The sequence below is a fragment of the Psammomys obesus genome, unplaced genomic scaffold, assembly GCF_907164565.1.
Source record: "Psammomys obesus unplaced genomic scaffold, mPsaObe1.curated_primary_1811, whole genome shotgun sequence".
Classification (NCBI taxonomy): Eukaryota; Metazoa; Chordata; class Mammalia; order Rodentia; family Muridae; genus Psammomys; species Psammomys obesus.
This window is the reverse complement of record NW_026593248.1, coordinates 1-16,147: the sequence shown is the minus strand read 5'-3', so window position 1 is coordinate 16,147 and position 16,147 is coordinate 1. Positions and strand designations below refer to the sequence as shown.

Here is a 16,147-nt window from a genome sequence, read left to right as displayed (position 1 = left end):
TATTATATATTATATATTATATATTATATATTATATATTATATATTAAAGTTTGCTTCTATTAGATTTGAAATTTGAAGTTTTGGTTTTTAAACGCAAATATCAAGTTTATGTAATTACCTGACATTGACACAGCCCATGACTATAGACCAGATGGCCAGCAACTATGTCTTAGTTTTGTACTAAAGGTACTGAACACAGCACCCTTAAATGACACTCTATACTTCAGATTTCTCCTTCCAAAATACTAGAGTTTTATTTAAAAAAGAAAAACAAAGTATGTCAGAGAGCATCAGCAGGGCAAGCCAATAAACAAAATTCTGATTCTTCAGCACTGTCAATGAGCTGTGCAGTGAGAATTTATTCTGAGAGGGACAGACACTGACCAAGAACAGAAACAGATCTGTGGCAGAGCAGATTCCGAACAATAAAGGTGAACCTAGGCCTGCTGTGGGTGAGCAATGACACCGAGACTATCAGCACACACCTTGCAAATAGACAAACAGCAACAGACTGGACCAGAAACCACTGACACATGAGGAGAAATGGACCCACTGTAGAAGCAGAGGCTACTATAACTCAGCCCTCCATAACAGTACTGCAGCAGTCCTCAGCCCTAAGGAAATGACGGCAGTTTACCAGACAGCCAACGAAAGAAAGGCGCTAGGCACAGATGGTTTCATGGAAACTCCATCACACATCTACAGAACTCACATCAGTTCTACACAGGACTTTGAGAAGATGGAGGGGAGATGTGCCGTGTTGTTCCAAGTCAGCACTACGACACCAAAATGGACGTCGTGTGGGGAATGGGGCCTGGGGAAATACAGCCTCCAGTGCACCAATATAAAATGTTTGTGTGCGCAGGACTGGTGAGACGGCTCAGTGGTTAAGAGCGCTGGCTGCTCTTCCAGAGATCCTGAATCCAATTCAATTACACAGGGGATTGGGAATCCCAATCATCTATAAAGGGATCTGACACCCTCTTCTGGCATGCAGGTGTACATGCAGACAGAGTACTCCTACACAAAAATATTTTTCTTTCTTGTTTCTCTTCTGTGGAACTGAGGTTGGAATCCACAGCTTTATGGATTCAGCCATCACTAAGTTGTAGCCCAGCCTAAAATGCAAACTCCCCCACCTGACCCTGATGCACATTTGCTTTTTCTTAGGTAGGCTTGGGATTACAAGCAATTACAGACATGCAGCACTGTGCTTGGCTTAAAAAGCAAAAATTCTTAACAAAGTATTTACAATTCTATGGTTCATTCCATAAATGAAAAAAGGCGAGTTCAATATAGAATGAAGCCTATGTAGCGTGTTAAAGGCTAAATAAAGGGAGAACTCCTGTGACCTGCCGGAGCTACTGCTGCACAGGCAACATCTGTAACTGTGCTCCATCTGGATGAGATCAACGACAGCTACTGAAGCTTATAAGTGTCTACACAGGGTAGTTCTTTTACCATCCAACCGGAGTTTAGTGCATCTCAAACTGCGTCTGATAAATGGCTGGGGACTGAAAACCAGAGTCATTGAGCGTGCCTAAGGCAGTGCTTCTATGCTAATTCTGGTACTATGGGTGACACGCCTGCATGCCCTCTCAGAGGAAGGGGAGGGGGTCTTACCATAATTAAACTGACTGTTGGACTTCTCACAGTTGATGATGTTGAACCTGTACGCAACACCTGGCCGCATCCCACTGACTTCAAAGTAGAACCACTGATGGTAATGGTTACTGTTGATATCTGAGTTCAGAATGAGATCATACTCGCTTCTAAAACACAAGACAAAGACATCTGATGGCAAGTCCAGAGTGTCTGTGCTCACACAAAAAGAGAATATGGAAATGGCTTACTTTCTAACTTGAATTACTTTGCGCAGATTCCCAGATTCAAATTTTGAGTTAAACTTCAAAAATTCTCCTTCTTCTGGTAGGGCATAGCTAAATAAATATGTTAAAGTAAACATATTAAAATATATCACACTTAAACAGATAAACAAAGACTAAAACTACAGGCCAGATCAAAAACATACATTGCTTCCCACCTTTCTTTTAAAACAAAGAATATAGCAAATACAACAAAGGAAAAAAATCTGACTTACACTTATACTCAAATTATAATTACAAAAGACTTGTTCTGACATTTACCCATAATAAGAACTTTGCGTTGCTGAACAAATGTCATTTCTAAAACAGTGATTATCACATATAAAAAGAAGAGATTTATTTTTAAAACTGCCTGGTAAGTAGCTGTGAGTCTGGCAAACCATGCAGTTTTTGCCATCAGTAACACAGGAGGTTTGGGCACTTTACCTATCACATTGCTGAGCATCCACATGCCATACCCCGGCACTAGCTCACAAAATGAAAACTCCTGTACTTCTGAAGACTCTATTCTAAAACAAGAACTAGCAAAACTCTAGAAATCTCCGTGATTTTGTCCATAGTCACTTTGGCTAGGAACAAGCTGAGTTATGCCTATCCTCACGGTTTGTTTTTCCAAATCTAACACAGAAGCATGAACGATGAAATATCTACATGTTTAATAAGGTATGTTCTTCCTCCCCTGTGTAAGAATATTTTAAGTCAGGGATGGTGACACATGACTGAGCCAGGAAGATGACTGTAAGTTGAAGGCCAGCCTGGGCTACACAATGAGTTCCACGTCAGCCTAAGCTACAGTGAGAGACCCTGCCATAAACAACAATAAAGAGTCTTTTAAATTCAGTTACCATCTTTGACACAGCTTCTGTCACACATCTACCAACAATCACTTTTAAAGGCATATTTCCTCCAATGAGGATAGGTAAAATGTCCAACTTCCTCAAAGTATTAGCACGCTAAGGGGAGAAGAGACATATAGAAAGCTGACTGGGTTTCTTATTTGAGTAGTTGTAATTTTTATTTATTTACTTCAGTTACATCCTGACACATACCACTAGTGATATTCAAAAATAGCAGATGGCTGGCATGCCGGCCACCAGGCCAGGCTGGGGACTCCAGTGTTGAATCTAGTGCCATGGCAATAAGGGACAGTATTTCTTGTGAAAGCCCCACTCTTTTTAAAAACTACAGCATTAGCTAATAACCTTTAAATTTCACCCAAAAACAAAGGCTTATGCTATTTAAAAAAAAAAAAAACAAAATAGATTTACCATGATCATCATATACCTACCTATTAAAGGATGAAAAGAGCAACAATAAAGAATGGGGAAGATATGATAAAAAGACACATATTTCATCTTTCAGAAATAACACTAATATTTTATTATAAAAACAACTTATGAATAAAAAGGTTTTAGAAATCAGACTCACTTAGGGTTATCTAAGTCATACACCACCCGGTCTATGATATCGTTCTGGTGTATCAGCCTCTCGATATCTTGGGCAATTTTTGTCCTGAAATCACAAAAGACACAGGACAAAATTTACTACTGTCAACCACTGATACAAAAACATACAACTTTCTCCAAAGTAAGTCTGGCATGAAGAGGTATAAAATAATAATTGTGTAAAATAAAAATAATCATTCCCTTACTTGCATACAAAAAAAAAAAAAACCCACAAAATAACCAAAATAAAAATCAGTACCTATCAAAACTTGAGCTTTAAAAGCTAACCACATAAAAGACAGGCACAGTAAAACCTTGTGCAAAGCCGGGAGTAGGAAGGAAGCCAGCCTAGAATGTTTCTCCATAGAACGCAAACAGACTAACCGTTAGTCAAGTTAATTCTGTATGCACAACAGCAGCATTATTAGAGATACAGAGAACCTGAGAATTAAGATATCCCACAAGATTTTAAATCTCGTCTATTCAGGAATTTAGCCCTAGAATCCAACTGGCAATATGCTTGCATGTTCTGCAGCATGCCCTTCCTGTGTGAGGGAGAAGAAAGGTGGGAAGAAGGAAAATCCCAGGCGGAACCAAGGCACCACTGGGACAGAAAATTCAGACTTCAGGGCAGATCCTGATTCCAGCCAACTGGCCACCAAATCCTGACAGCATTAATGGAAAGCCAACTCTCAAATCTCTTTTAAAATTTTTATTTTTAAATCATGCATGCGTGTATGTGTGTAGTGCCTCCCAAAGGCCGTGGTTAGAAGGCTTTATCTACATTGTGTACTACCATTCAGAGGCTAGAGAACCATTTGGAAGTCAGGCTTAGAGGAAGGAATTTAGGTCCCTGGGGAAAAACACCTACAGAGGACACCGAGAAGTGCACCCTTCCTCCCTGCCGACTTCTAACTCTCCTTCCCAGTCACCTTTGGTAAGTGGCTTGGCTCTGCCTTATTAAAAGCCCCACCGCTGTCAATCACCACAGACTCCAGCCTCTGAAAACACACCAGGATAAGCCTTTTCTCCATATTGGTTGTTACTCACAGATGTCTGTCAGTAACAGAAAGCTGTGATACCAATAGAACCTTAAGTTCTACATATACAAAGAACTTGTCCTAAATGAAGACCTGGTCATTGTAAAGAAAATATTCAAAGGTGTGACAGTTAAACAGAAAAAGATAAACTAAAACATGAGAAAAATGTTAGGTAAAATTGTCTTAATCTACTCCATAGTTAAACACAATTTACTTTTCAGTTTATTCCATAGAAAAATAACCTAATACAAGTGAAATAGTCTCTAAAAGGGGCAGTCTTTCTGTGGCTGGAATGAAGCAGCTTAAGAAAGGGGTTACTGAGGCTCACAGTTCAGGGTTACCATCACTGGGGCAGGAAAAGCAGGGTAGCAGGAAGGTGAGGAGGCTGGCACAGCAGCAGGGGGATGGGCGCTGTGCTCAGCTGCTTTCTCCTTTCATTCAGCCCAGCACTAGACCTTGGAGTGGTGTGGCCCATAGCTAAGGGGAGTCTCCCCACCTCAGCTAACCTAACCTCATCTTCACAGATATGCCCAGAGGCTAACAATGTAAGTGTCCCTCACAGGAAAGCCCAAAAGCTAACCAAACCTAGATAATGCCTCCCAGGCAAACTAACTCCTAAGTGAGTCTACTTGTCTTGGGGCAGGGGTTAGTGTGGCTGCAGAGGTGAGTGCACATGTGTGTTTGTGCTTACATTTGCACATGTACGCGAGTGCCCATGCACATGTACCTGAGTGTGTATGTCAGTCCCAAGGCTGACAACGGGACTCTTCCTTGATGTCCTCCCACCTCATTCACTGAGACAAGGTCTCTCAGGAACCCACAGCTCAGCAGTACCACTAGTCTAGCTGGACAGTTTACTCTAGGGCTCTATCTTGTCCTTCTAAGTACTGGAATTGCAAGCTGGCCACCACACCCACTCAAATATTGTTACTTGACCACACCTAGTTTCAAACATTAAGTTAGTTGGTTGGTTGGTTGGTTTTTGGTGATCCATTTAGTTTAACAGGGACCATCATGTAACTACTGGAGTGGAAGTGTCCCAGAGAGCCTGGGGGGTCAGTAGTGCAAACACTGAGGGCAATGATGGCCCCCTCTCTAAATATCAGTAGCAGATAGCTCAGATGTGTCTTGCCCAGATAACATCTGGAAGTCCTGTTTCCTACCTTCTAAGCTCACATTATTTCTGCCCCCCTTTCCACAATGTCTCCTGAGCCTGGAGAAGGAACGGGAGGACAACAAGGCTTCATAGGACAAGGGAAAGAGTATGCATGAGGAGAACTCACAACTGTTTATTGCATTGCCAGCTAAAATGAAATAAAGCCTCTGTACTGGCTGGTTTTGTGTCAGCTTGACACAAGCTAGAAACATCAGAGGAAGAAGTCTCACTTGAAGAAATGCTTCCTTGAGATCCAGCTATATAAGGCATTTTCTCAATTAGTGATCAGTGGAGGAGGGTCCAGCCTATTGTGGGTGGTGCCATCCCTGGGCTGGTGGTCCTGGGTTCTATAAGAAGGTAAGCTGAAGCAAGCCTTGAGGAGCAAGCCAGTAAGCAGCACCACTACATGGCCTCTGCCTCAGCTCCTGCCTCCAAATTCCTGCCCAGTTTGAGCTCCTGTCCTGATTCCCTTCCATGATGAACAGTAGCAGGCAAGTGTAAGCTAAAAAAAAACCCTTTCTTTGGTCACACTGTTTTGTCACAGCAATAGAAATCTTAACTAAGACACGCTCCAGATACAATTTTACTGTTACTTTATCATCTATATTGAGCAGATATGAATCTTTTTGTTTTGATTTTGATTTTGGTTTTCGAGACAGGGTTTCTCTGTGTAGTGTTGGTTGTCCTAGAACTCACTCTGTAGACCAGGCTTTCCTCAAACTTAAAGAGATCTGCCTGCCTCTTCTTCCCAAGTGCTGGGATTAAAGGTGTGTGTCACTACCACCCAGCACACAGGAATCTTATAACAGACCTTTTCATTTGCAATTGAGTCAGAGACATTTCAACAGAATTTATTTATTCTATACTGAATTTTGTTTTTCAAAATATTAGGATCAGTAACTACACACTATAAAAACAACCATACAACAGAATTCCAAATAACACTAACAGCATTCCTCAGGATAATTTTTTAAGCACGGGTCTCACTGTGCTGTCCAGACTCAGCCTGGCTCAGCCTCTCAAGGGGCTGGGTCCACAGGTGTGTACCAACATGTCCAGCTTACTAAGTAATCTCAAAGGTCTGTTTCCTTTTTCTGAAAGTGACAAAACAATAAAGTCTCACTGATTTGACAGCTATCTGTATTGTTACTAGATTCAGATAGGAAATGACACTGGCACATCATTCACAAACCGCCCATCATTTGGACAAAACTAGCTGAAAAGAGACAAGACAACTCACATGAACAAGCTAAAGCCAACCCCCTCAAAGTATCTCAAGAGATTAGTATTTTTGGGAACTTTGAGAGCTTTGACATGAATGTGAAACTTTGAAGCCGGAGGACTACCCAGCTATCAAGGTCAGCAAACACTCTTATAAACGAAAGGACAGTGCATACTCTGGGCTTTGAAAGACAGGATTTCTGTCACAATTCTGTCACTGCAGGAGGAAAATCAGTAAGCTGTCAAATGAGGGGTGAAGTGGTACCAGGTGCTGCAGGTAAAATGCACAGCTGTGGCTTGAAGAGGCGTGTACTTAGGATGCTCAGAGGCTAGCTGTAAGGCTCCTCTTCAGAATGCAACAAGAGTGTATCAAAACTGATGAGACATCATTTTAAAAGGTCATCAAAAACAGTTCACACAGACTAAGCAGATTTTACACAGTTGTTTTTTTGTTTTTTGTTTTTTTTTCTTTTTACGTGCTGAGTATGCAATGGCTGGCACTACCAACAAATTCTATGTTTATTTTTTGGTGTAATAAATATTACCTCACTTAGTGCCTTTACAAATAACCAATTTTCACTCTGTATTTCCACCTAAATTTTCAAACAAAATAATACATCCTTAATACTTCATTTACAGCCTACTTTAAAAATCACATCTAAAGCAAGTATGAATGAAAAATTACTAAATATCACTAAGATCATACTTATTCAAACATCATTAAATGATCCTTCATATTTTTAGGTGCAATCTAAGCCAAGTTTCTACATTGTATCAGGATCATATTGTTGTTCTTTCATTTATATAAGTAATATGCTTACAAAATAAAGTGATTTTATTTTGTAATTCCATTAGTAAATCATCATGTGCCCTTTGCACTTGTTGAGAACTGACAGAGAAAAAGGATAAACAGGGCCTTGCCTCAGACTCAAGCATGTTTATCTCAGGTGTCCTCAGAGATCCCTGTTGCAAGCCAATGCCCTGGCCCTGAGACAAGGGGAAAGGACTTTAGCAAACAGCTCAAGTGTAGTAAAAACTGCACCCTTGAGAATAGCTGTTCAGAACAGTCCAAACAGGTCACCTCAACTGCTTCTCCCAGACTATGAAATGTGTGAGGTGACCGGAAGGAGGACACTGCCCAAGACAGTAAGTTGGTCCTACAGCTCACTGTTTCAATAGGCCTTCTCTGGCTTGTTGGAGGCTGGGAGATGGATGGTGAGGTAGGTAGATCTGCCAGGCCCAAAGTAAATAAGACAATTATAATCTAAGAGGTGTTTGTGTCTTATTACTTATGATAGTGGGTTAAATAATACTGCCATGATAATATTAGGGCAAATAATAAAAATTTTATAGCCTAACAGCCATTTTTTAATTTACTACAACACTGGCCATTTCTATTGGATGCTTGAAGTTCCTGATCTGTTGCTGTTATCTGCCATCTGCTATGTTTCTTTTCCTTTTCTTGCTAGACCTGAATAAACTCAAAGCCAAATTATAGCAATCATAGATTGTAACACAGACACAACAGTAAAGTTCAAAGCAACACAAAGCATCCTAACAAATATATCTTTAACTCACAGTAATCTTTTCCTAGAGACTGAAAATGGAATTTCTAAGTATGCTTTACATTTGGCAATGGTCTTACTTAAGAGGAGGAAGAAATCTGCAACTCACCTTTGTACACCGTAAGGCCTTTCTACAATAGGCTCTTTGAAGGGAGGAGGAATGTGACCAAAATAATCAGGATAAGCCACTTCTGAATACTCTGGAACAGACTTGGTATTTTTCACAACCTCAATATACAGTTCTGGGTCATGGAGAGTTGATCCATTGGCACCTTCAACCACAGAAACCTGTTCTATTGAGGAGCTGGACTCAGTATCTTCATCATCTTCCGTCTCAACTCCAGTACAACATAGCTTCCCAAGCTGTACTGTCCGCCCCTCAAAAAGAATACTTCCACACGTAGCCGCATGTGCACACACTTTTGTGCAGGAGAGGACCGTGAGAGGGAGACCATACTCCTTCCTCAGCCCCACCGCTTGTGAAGGGAGACTCTGCAGGGTGATGCGGTCCAAGGCCTTCACAAGGTCGTTGTGGGCTGGAGAGGCAGCTGTGTTCTGAGCACCGAGCTGCGGCGGCAGTGTCCTGCTGCTGCCCTTGCCATCTTCCCTGGAGTCCTCTCCTTTCTCCTTCATGACCGTGCCTTTCCTTACACTACCTGAATTCCCAGATGCTTCGTCTCCAGCTGTGGGAACAACAATGGGACCTCGCACTTTCCCCTCAAACACAAAAGGTTTGGGTTCTTTAGAGATTAAGTCATAGTCCTGTTTAAAAAATAATAATAATAAGTTTAATCTGTTATCTGTCACTATTAAAATAGACTAATAAAAGTAAGATCATATTTGTTTCATAAGCTACTTCAGAAACCTAAGATCTTTTTCTGATCTCCACAGGCTGCAAGCATGTATATGGTACACATATATACAGGCAGGCAAAATAGTCATATACGTGTGACACACTATCATACACTGCAGCTTCCACGGTGAGATTTGTTTTTCTTTGGCGGGGGAGGCTGCAGGGATGGAGGGCAGATATGGAGGGATGTGGGGAGATGAGTAGGACATGAGTACATGATGAGAAATTCATAGACAATCACTAAAAAGTTAAATACAATACAATAAAAATAAAATTCTTTCAAACAGTATATATTACTAGGATAAATGAACTTTTATAATCCTCAATAATATATCATTAAATATTTCTTCCTACTATTCAGGCATATATTTAAAGGTACGAAGTATTTAAAGAACGCATTCTTCTGAAACTTAAAAGAAGATAACTCCTTTTGCACTAAATCTAGTCAAATAACATGAAAGTCATGAAAACAATGTGCTATTTCCCTAACATAGAGCACTAAAATAACTAACAGCCTACAACTTATAGCAAAACACACAACACACTAATAAATGTATACTGCCTTATTTATCTAAAGTAGCATAGGTCTAGAGGTCTGAGTTCTGATACATTTGTCTTTACTACTTGACCACAGCTACTTAATCTAGTCAGACACAACGAGAAAGCAATTGTGCTTCAGAAGTAACCAAACCAAGAACAAGTTAGTCACCTGTTTACATCACAAGGGGCTGTACAGGACCCATCAAAGCTAACCTAGCTAGGTGGTGAAGTATGATTAGGACATGGGACTCTAAAGACAGACATGTATCATAATTTGAAAGGAAGAAGTTATCTGGAAAACAAGTAGAAACTTTATCAGTGGTTCTCAACCTTCCTAATACTGTGACCTTTTAATAAAGTTCCTCATGTTGTGATGACCTCCAACCATAAAACTATTTTCATTGCTACTACATAACTTTTATTTTGCTACTGTTATGAATCATAAGGTGAGTATCTGATATACAGAATATCTGCTATGGGAGCCCTGTGAAAGGGTCATTCAACCTTCTAAGGGTTGAGAAGTACTGATCATGAAACCCATTATAAAATCACTCTTTGTATTCCCACACCAAAGCTATAACTTGTGTGACATTATATATTCCTATATGCATATAATTACAGAAAAATGAGTAAAGTCATTATATGGTAATCAATTCCCATTCCAAACCACTATACCTGTCTGCCTTGATTTGGAAAGTTTATCTCCAAGTGGTTTAAGTGAAACCAAACACATTAAAAAGAGTAACTCAACAGTTGTTCTAGGTTACCTGATCCACATTCCTCCCCAAAGGCCTCTGCCCAGCACTCTCCCCTTCCCTCACCACTTCCCAACTGAACTCCCCCCCTACACACACACACACACACACACACACACACACACACACATACAACTACTTTCTTCCTGACTCTTGACCTCCTTGCATTACTCTTAGCTCCAAAGTGCCAATGAACTTCAACTTACAGGAAGTGCAGGGAATGAGAAGGAGGTTTCATTGTACTCCATGGCTCCTAACTTTACTCCCAAAGACAAACATGAAAAACTAGCAAATATTTCTCCTTTACGTCTCATATATAAACTCACTGTCATCTTTTTCTCTCGTCAACTCTAATCAAGGTTACGGGATTTGCAGAGCAACAACGTTTATAGCAAGAACTACTTTAGTCTTAGAGATTGGCTAGTCACCCTGCTTTTTGTTTGTTTTTGCTTTGAGACAGGTTGGATGGCCTGGAGCTTATTACATAAACCAAGCTGGCCTCTGAACTCACTGAAATCCATCTGGCTCTATTTTCCTGGTGCTGAGATTAAAGGTGTATGCCACCAAGCCCAGCCACTCATTCTTTGAAATCCTGGGTAGTTTTACAGCATGAAAGAAGGGGGAGATGGAAAAACCAGGAGGGGAAAGGAGCTCCATAAGACCAACAGAACCAAAAAATCTGGGCCTAGAAGGCCGTACAAAGACTGATGAATCAACCAAGGACAATTCATGGAAAGGACCTAGGTGCCCTACTCAGATGTAGCCCATGGGAAGCTCACTCTCCATAGGGGTTCCCTAATAAAGGGAGCAGAGGCTATCTCTGGTATGAACTCAGCTGCCTTCTCTTTGATCATCTCCCCCTGGCCACAGAGAAAGAGGATCCAGACAGTCCTGATGAGACTTGATAGGCTAGGGTCAGATAGTAGGGGTGGGGCAGAGTAGATGAAGAGAGAGGAAGGGTGGGACCAGAAGGAGATGAGGAAATGGGCTACAAGCTGGGATACAATGTGAATAAACTATAATAAATAATAAAAATAATTTTTTAAGTAAAAAAAAAAAAAAAAAAAAAACAGCACAGTCAAAACAACTGAGAACATAAAACTACACTTACTAACCACCAACAATTCAGTCAATATGGCCTGCTGTGTAACTCAGGCTGAATAATTATAACTCAGGGAATGAGAATAAGAAATGCTAATAATGACTCAACCTATGTTTGTAGGACCTCAGGTTGGCCTCTCTCCTCTGTCCTGACTAGTATTGCTACATAGTAACCTTTAATGGGTCAAGGATAAAGACGGAATTTTTTCACATCACTACTTAAATAAACAAAAACAACACAAGAAAAAAAAAACAGGATTTCATAATACAATTTTAAGACTGTAAGACAAAATTTAAAAAGCAGGTCAAAGTGATGAACCAAAGTAATTATAAAAATGTAAAACCTAGCTCAACATCCTCTCTAATGATCCATTATCATTCTGGAAAGAAAGATGAGTACTATTTTTTTCAGAAATGAAAAATGTCAATTATATGCATAAAGAAGAAAACATGAACTTTTATAAAACCAAGTAAGGCCAAATGTTTGGTATTTATACCTGAAAATCATCAACAAGCTCAGGGAAGAGGTGTTCATACATTTTCAGTTCTTCTATTGTTCGTCCTGGTACTTGCTGGGGTTTTAATTTGTTAATATCTGTTTCAATATCATCATTCTGAAATAATAAAACATGTCACTAGCATAAAAACACCATAAAAGTTATAAAATATACTTTATATTTGAAATGTCCCAAAATATTATTACTTATGATTAGTGAATAATCACCAACAAAATTTATATTCACTTTAATCTTAAATCAGTTCTTTTAATTAGCTATTGATTATCACTGTGTTGATTTTGTTGTTTGGTTATGGTTAATCTTAATGTAACAGAGTATTCAGGCTCATCAAGACAAAAACAAAACAAATAATAAAGACCACATATGTTCTCATCAGTATCCCTATCATTCTGTTGTGAAGTAAGATTCAAGAAAATGAAATTGAGAAGCACTTGTATATAACAAATACGGTAACAAGCAAAGCAGCTAACACTGGCTGCGCGCACTAAACTACTGTCACTCTTAAACAGAGAGGACTGTGGCTGAGGGTGGGAGTGGTGCCCACTGGTGTTAAGGAGCTCGGGAACAGGAAGGTAAAGCTAGTCAGAGGTTCCAGGAACACATCATCTGCCAGCATATGGCCTCAGCACAGACAAGCCCATCACACACTCTTGTGCTGAATGATAAACAGAGGCCCCCTTCACAAAGCCCATGCCACTGTCCACACTATTTTTGCAGGACCAAGAGAATAAGTGGTACAAGCGCCCAAAATATACCTTTAAGAAAAATGAGTAACAATGTCCTCATACAGAAAAACTGTACCATCAATCAATCCTGTCCTAAACTCTTTATTTCTGTTTTTGAGTCTCACTACATTGCCCCAGCTGTCCTCCTGAAAGGAGGGCAAGTGTCACTAAGATCACTTAATCTCCTAACTTTCGTAGATGGATAATAACACAGAGTGAGACCAACTACTAATTTTTTTCATTTTTTATTTTTTTATTAATTACACTTTATTTACTTTGTATCCCCATGTAGTTCCCTCCCTCCTCCCCTCCCAATCCCTCCTTTCCTCCTCCTTCTCCATACATGCCCCTCCCCAAGTCCACTGGTAGGGGAGGTCTTCTTTTCCTTCCTTCTGATCCTAATCTGTTAGGTCTCATCAGGAGTGGCTGCATTGCCTTCTTCTGTGGCTTGGTAATGCTGCTCCCCCCTTAGGTAGAGGTGATCAAAGAGCAGGCCAATCAGTTCATGTCAGAGACAGTCCCTGTTCCTATTACTATGGAACCCACTTGGACACTGAACTGTCATGGGCTACATCTGTGCAGGGAATCTGGGTTATCTCCATGCATGCTACTTGGTTGGAGTATCAGTCTCAGGGAAGAACCTTGTGCTCAGATTTTTTGGTTTTGTTGCTTTCCTTGTGGGGCTTCTGTCCTCTCCAGATCTTACTATTTCCCACTTTTTTCATAAGATTCCCTGCAACCTGCCCAAAGGTTGGCCATAAGTCTCAGCATCTGCTTTGATAGTCTGCAGGGCAGAGCCTTTCAGAGGCCCTCTGTGGCAGGCTCCTAACTTGTTCCCTGTTTTTTCCTTCTTCTGATGTCCATCCTCTTTGCCTTTCTCGATGGGGACTGAGCATTTTAGCCAGAGTTCTCCCTCTTGATCAGTTTCTTTAGGTATACAGATTTTAGTAGGTTTATCCTATATTATATGTCTATATGAGTGAGTATATACCGTGTGTGTCTTTCTGAAAAATATAGAATGCTTCACAAATTTGCATGTCATCCTTGCGCAGGGGCCATGCTAATCTTCTCTGTATCGTTCCAATTTTAGTATATGTGCTGCCGAAGCGAGCACCCAACTACTAATTTTTAAGTGGAGACTCATTTTTAATTTCCTATTTATCATACTATCAGAATAAACTACTTATTTTCAACCTTAAGACAAATTTATTTTACTGTGTTTAAATAATTCATCTGTAGTATCTGTCTATATATGAATATTAACTAGTATTCTTAAAGGAAAAATAAATGCTATTTCTCAACATTATATATTCAGGAATTTGCTTTTATTTATATAATGAATAAGTAGGTTTTTATTTCTATGAAGATTGGTTTTATTTACATATGTATTACTACCATGTAATTAATACTTTATGAGTATATAATTTCACTTAAGGTTTTATCCATGAACAAACAATGTATAAATTTTCTTGATTAACATCTAACCATGTAAAGTAAAAAATACTTTGCAAAGATATTTTGTAACATTGGACAGTGGTGGTGCAAGCCTTTAACCCCAGCACATAAGAGGCAGAGGCAGGTGGATTGCTTAATTCAAAGACAGCCTGGTCTACAAAGAGAATTCCCCCTGTCTGGGTGGGTCGAAGTATTTTTCCTCTCTAAGCATAAGGCTCACTGTTAGAAATGGCACTCTAGCATTAAGAAAAAGAAAAGAATCTGTTGACCTTTATGGCTACCTGGAAGTGAGTTGTTTAGAACCTAAAAAAAAAAAAAAAAAAACTCCTGGGGGAAATGACTGGTGAGGGAAAGGCAGTCTGGAAGCAACTGCCAACCACAGCAGAGCAGTACGGCTTCGCCCGTGACAGCACAGCCACTCCTGCAAGACTCTGTGGATCCAGATCTTAAAGGCTAAGAAGAGCTGACGAGATCCAACCAAGTCACAGACAGACAGCAGTGCAGGCAAGGGAGGTCTATGCAGCTCGCAGTAGTGCGCTTGAAGAGGACACATCTGTGGAGTATGCAGCAATGGTGAGGAGGTGGGCCCTCCCTCCACCACATTTCCTGGTCCCTTGCACACATGGGCCTCTGTGCCTATATCCACTGCTGTGAATATTTGATGGTTATCATACACCAAGAGCTTGGCTTGACACACAGTTAAGTGTTCAATAAATGCTATTCTTCTCTTACAACTGTTTTGTTAAGGCTAAGTAGACAATATGTGAGCAATCACTGTGAATCACTTGTCACTCGTCTCAGTAAAAACTGGACGCCAACAACTGCTTTTCAAAGACACCAATGTCAAGAGCCAAGAAATCTATGGAAATGTTTCAAGTGGATGGGCAAGTGAGAGACAACGATATGCAGAATCTAAGGCTACACCCTAAACAATTCATAAAGGGCGTTACAAGAGCAAGTAATAAGCTGGACAAAGATGGCAGGATGGTAGAAAGCGAATAGCTGTGCTACAGTTTATGGTAAAGGGCCACAGGTGACATATGGAACCCACTCTCAAATGCCTGTTTTGGAACATGTGCACACATGCACAGTTTTCCAGCAGCCTGATCAGTCACTGTTCCAACTTCCCCTACTCCCTAATCTTTATACTCTTGACCATCACAGATATTTCTAACTAGAACTGTGAGATGTGAAGAATGAACTACAGCAAACATACTTTAATCTTTATTATTAAAATCTTGTCTTTTGATAAAAACTCATAAAGATTAATGTGGAAGGTGTGGTGCTAACCGCAAGAATTTCACCAATCCCGAGTACCCTGGGGATGGGAGAACACATCTCAACACTGCTCCCCTTGCCTGAGAAGGTAATTCATAGCCAGGAACCTAGCAGTTCTGTTGCTTATGTCAGGTTCAAACACCCAGTCACCGCAGATTTTGTGTCTTGACATGAAACCTGCTCTATTTTTCTTGTGATCCCACTGGCAGCAATGAAGGTGGCTCTACATTATTATTGAGATATATCTTCAGTATTCCAGAAGAGCATAGTATTCTGAAAAGCACAGTGTGCTCAATTTAAAGGTGGTGTGCCAACCTTAAAAAGATTTATTAATTTTTCATTCCTGTACATGAGTGTTTTGCCTGCCTGCATAAATGTGTGCTGCATGTGCGCCTGATGTTCACAGAGGCCATGAGCAGTGTCAGGCCCCATGGAGATGGGGTTACAAACATTTATGAGCTGCCAAATGCCTGCTGGGAACTGAATCTGGTCCTCTGCAAAAACAGCAAGAACTCTTAACTGCTAAGCCATCAACCGTCAGCCCCAGTAGCCCAAGACATTATAAATAAATAAATAAATAAATAAATAAATAAATAAATAAATAAATA

At 40.2% G+C, this 16,147-nt stretch overlaps 1 protein-coding gene and 1 non-coding gene across 2 annotated transcripts; both read right to left on the bottom strand.

The window, feature by feature from the left end:
• Nucleotides 1-1,624: 1,624 nt before the first annotated feature.
• LOC129683542 (cytosolic carboxypeptidase 1-like) lies at nucleotides 1,625-12,177 on the bottom strand (the record flags this gene model as incomplete). The annotated part of the gene is made up of 5 exons (XM_055616254.1): nucleotides 1,625-1,773; nucleotides 1,855-1,941; nucleotides 3,316-3,399; nucleotides 8,424-9,076; nucleotides 12,061-12,177. Coding segments are annotated over 5 exons (1,090 nt in total), but the record flags the coding sequence as incomplete, so codon positions are not given.
• A 1,636-nt stretch (nucleotides 12,178-13,813) lies between these two features.
• Nucleotides 13,814-13,920, bottom strand: LOC129683543 (U6 spliceosomal RNA). Its single transcript, XR_008721173.1, has one exon. It is a non-coding gene; the product is annotated as a U6 spliceosomal RNA (small nuclear RNA).
• Nucleotides 13,921-16,147: the final 2,227 nt, after the last annotated feature.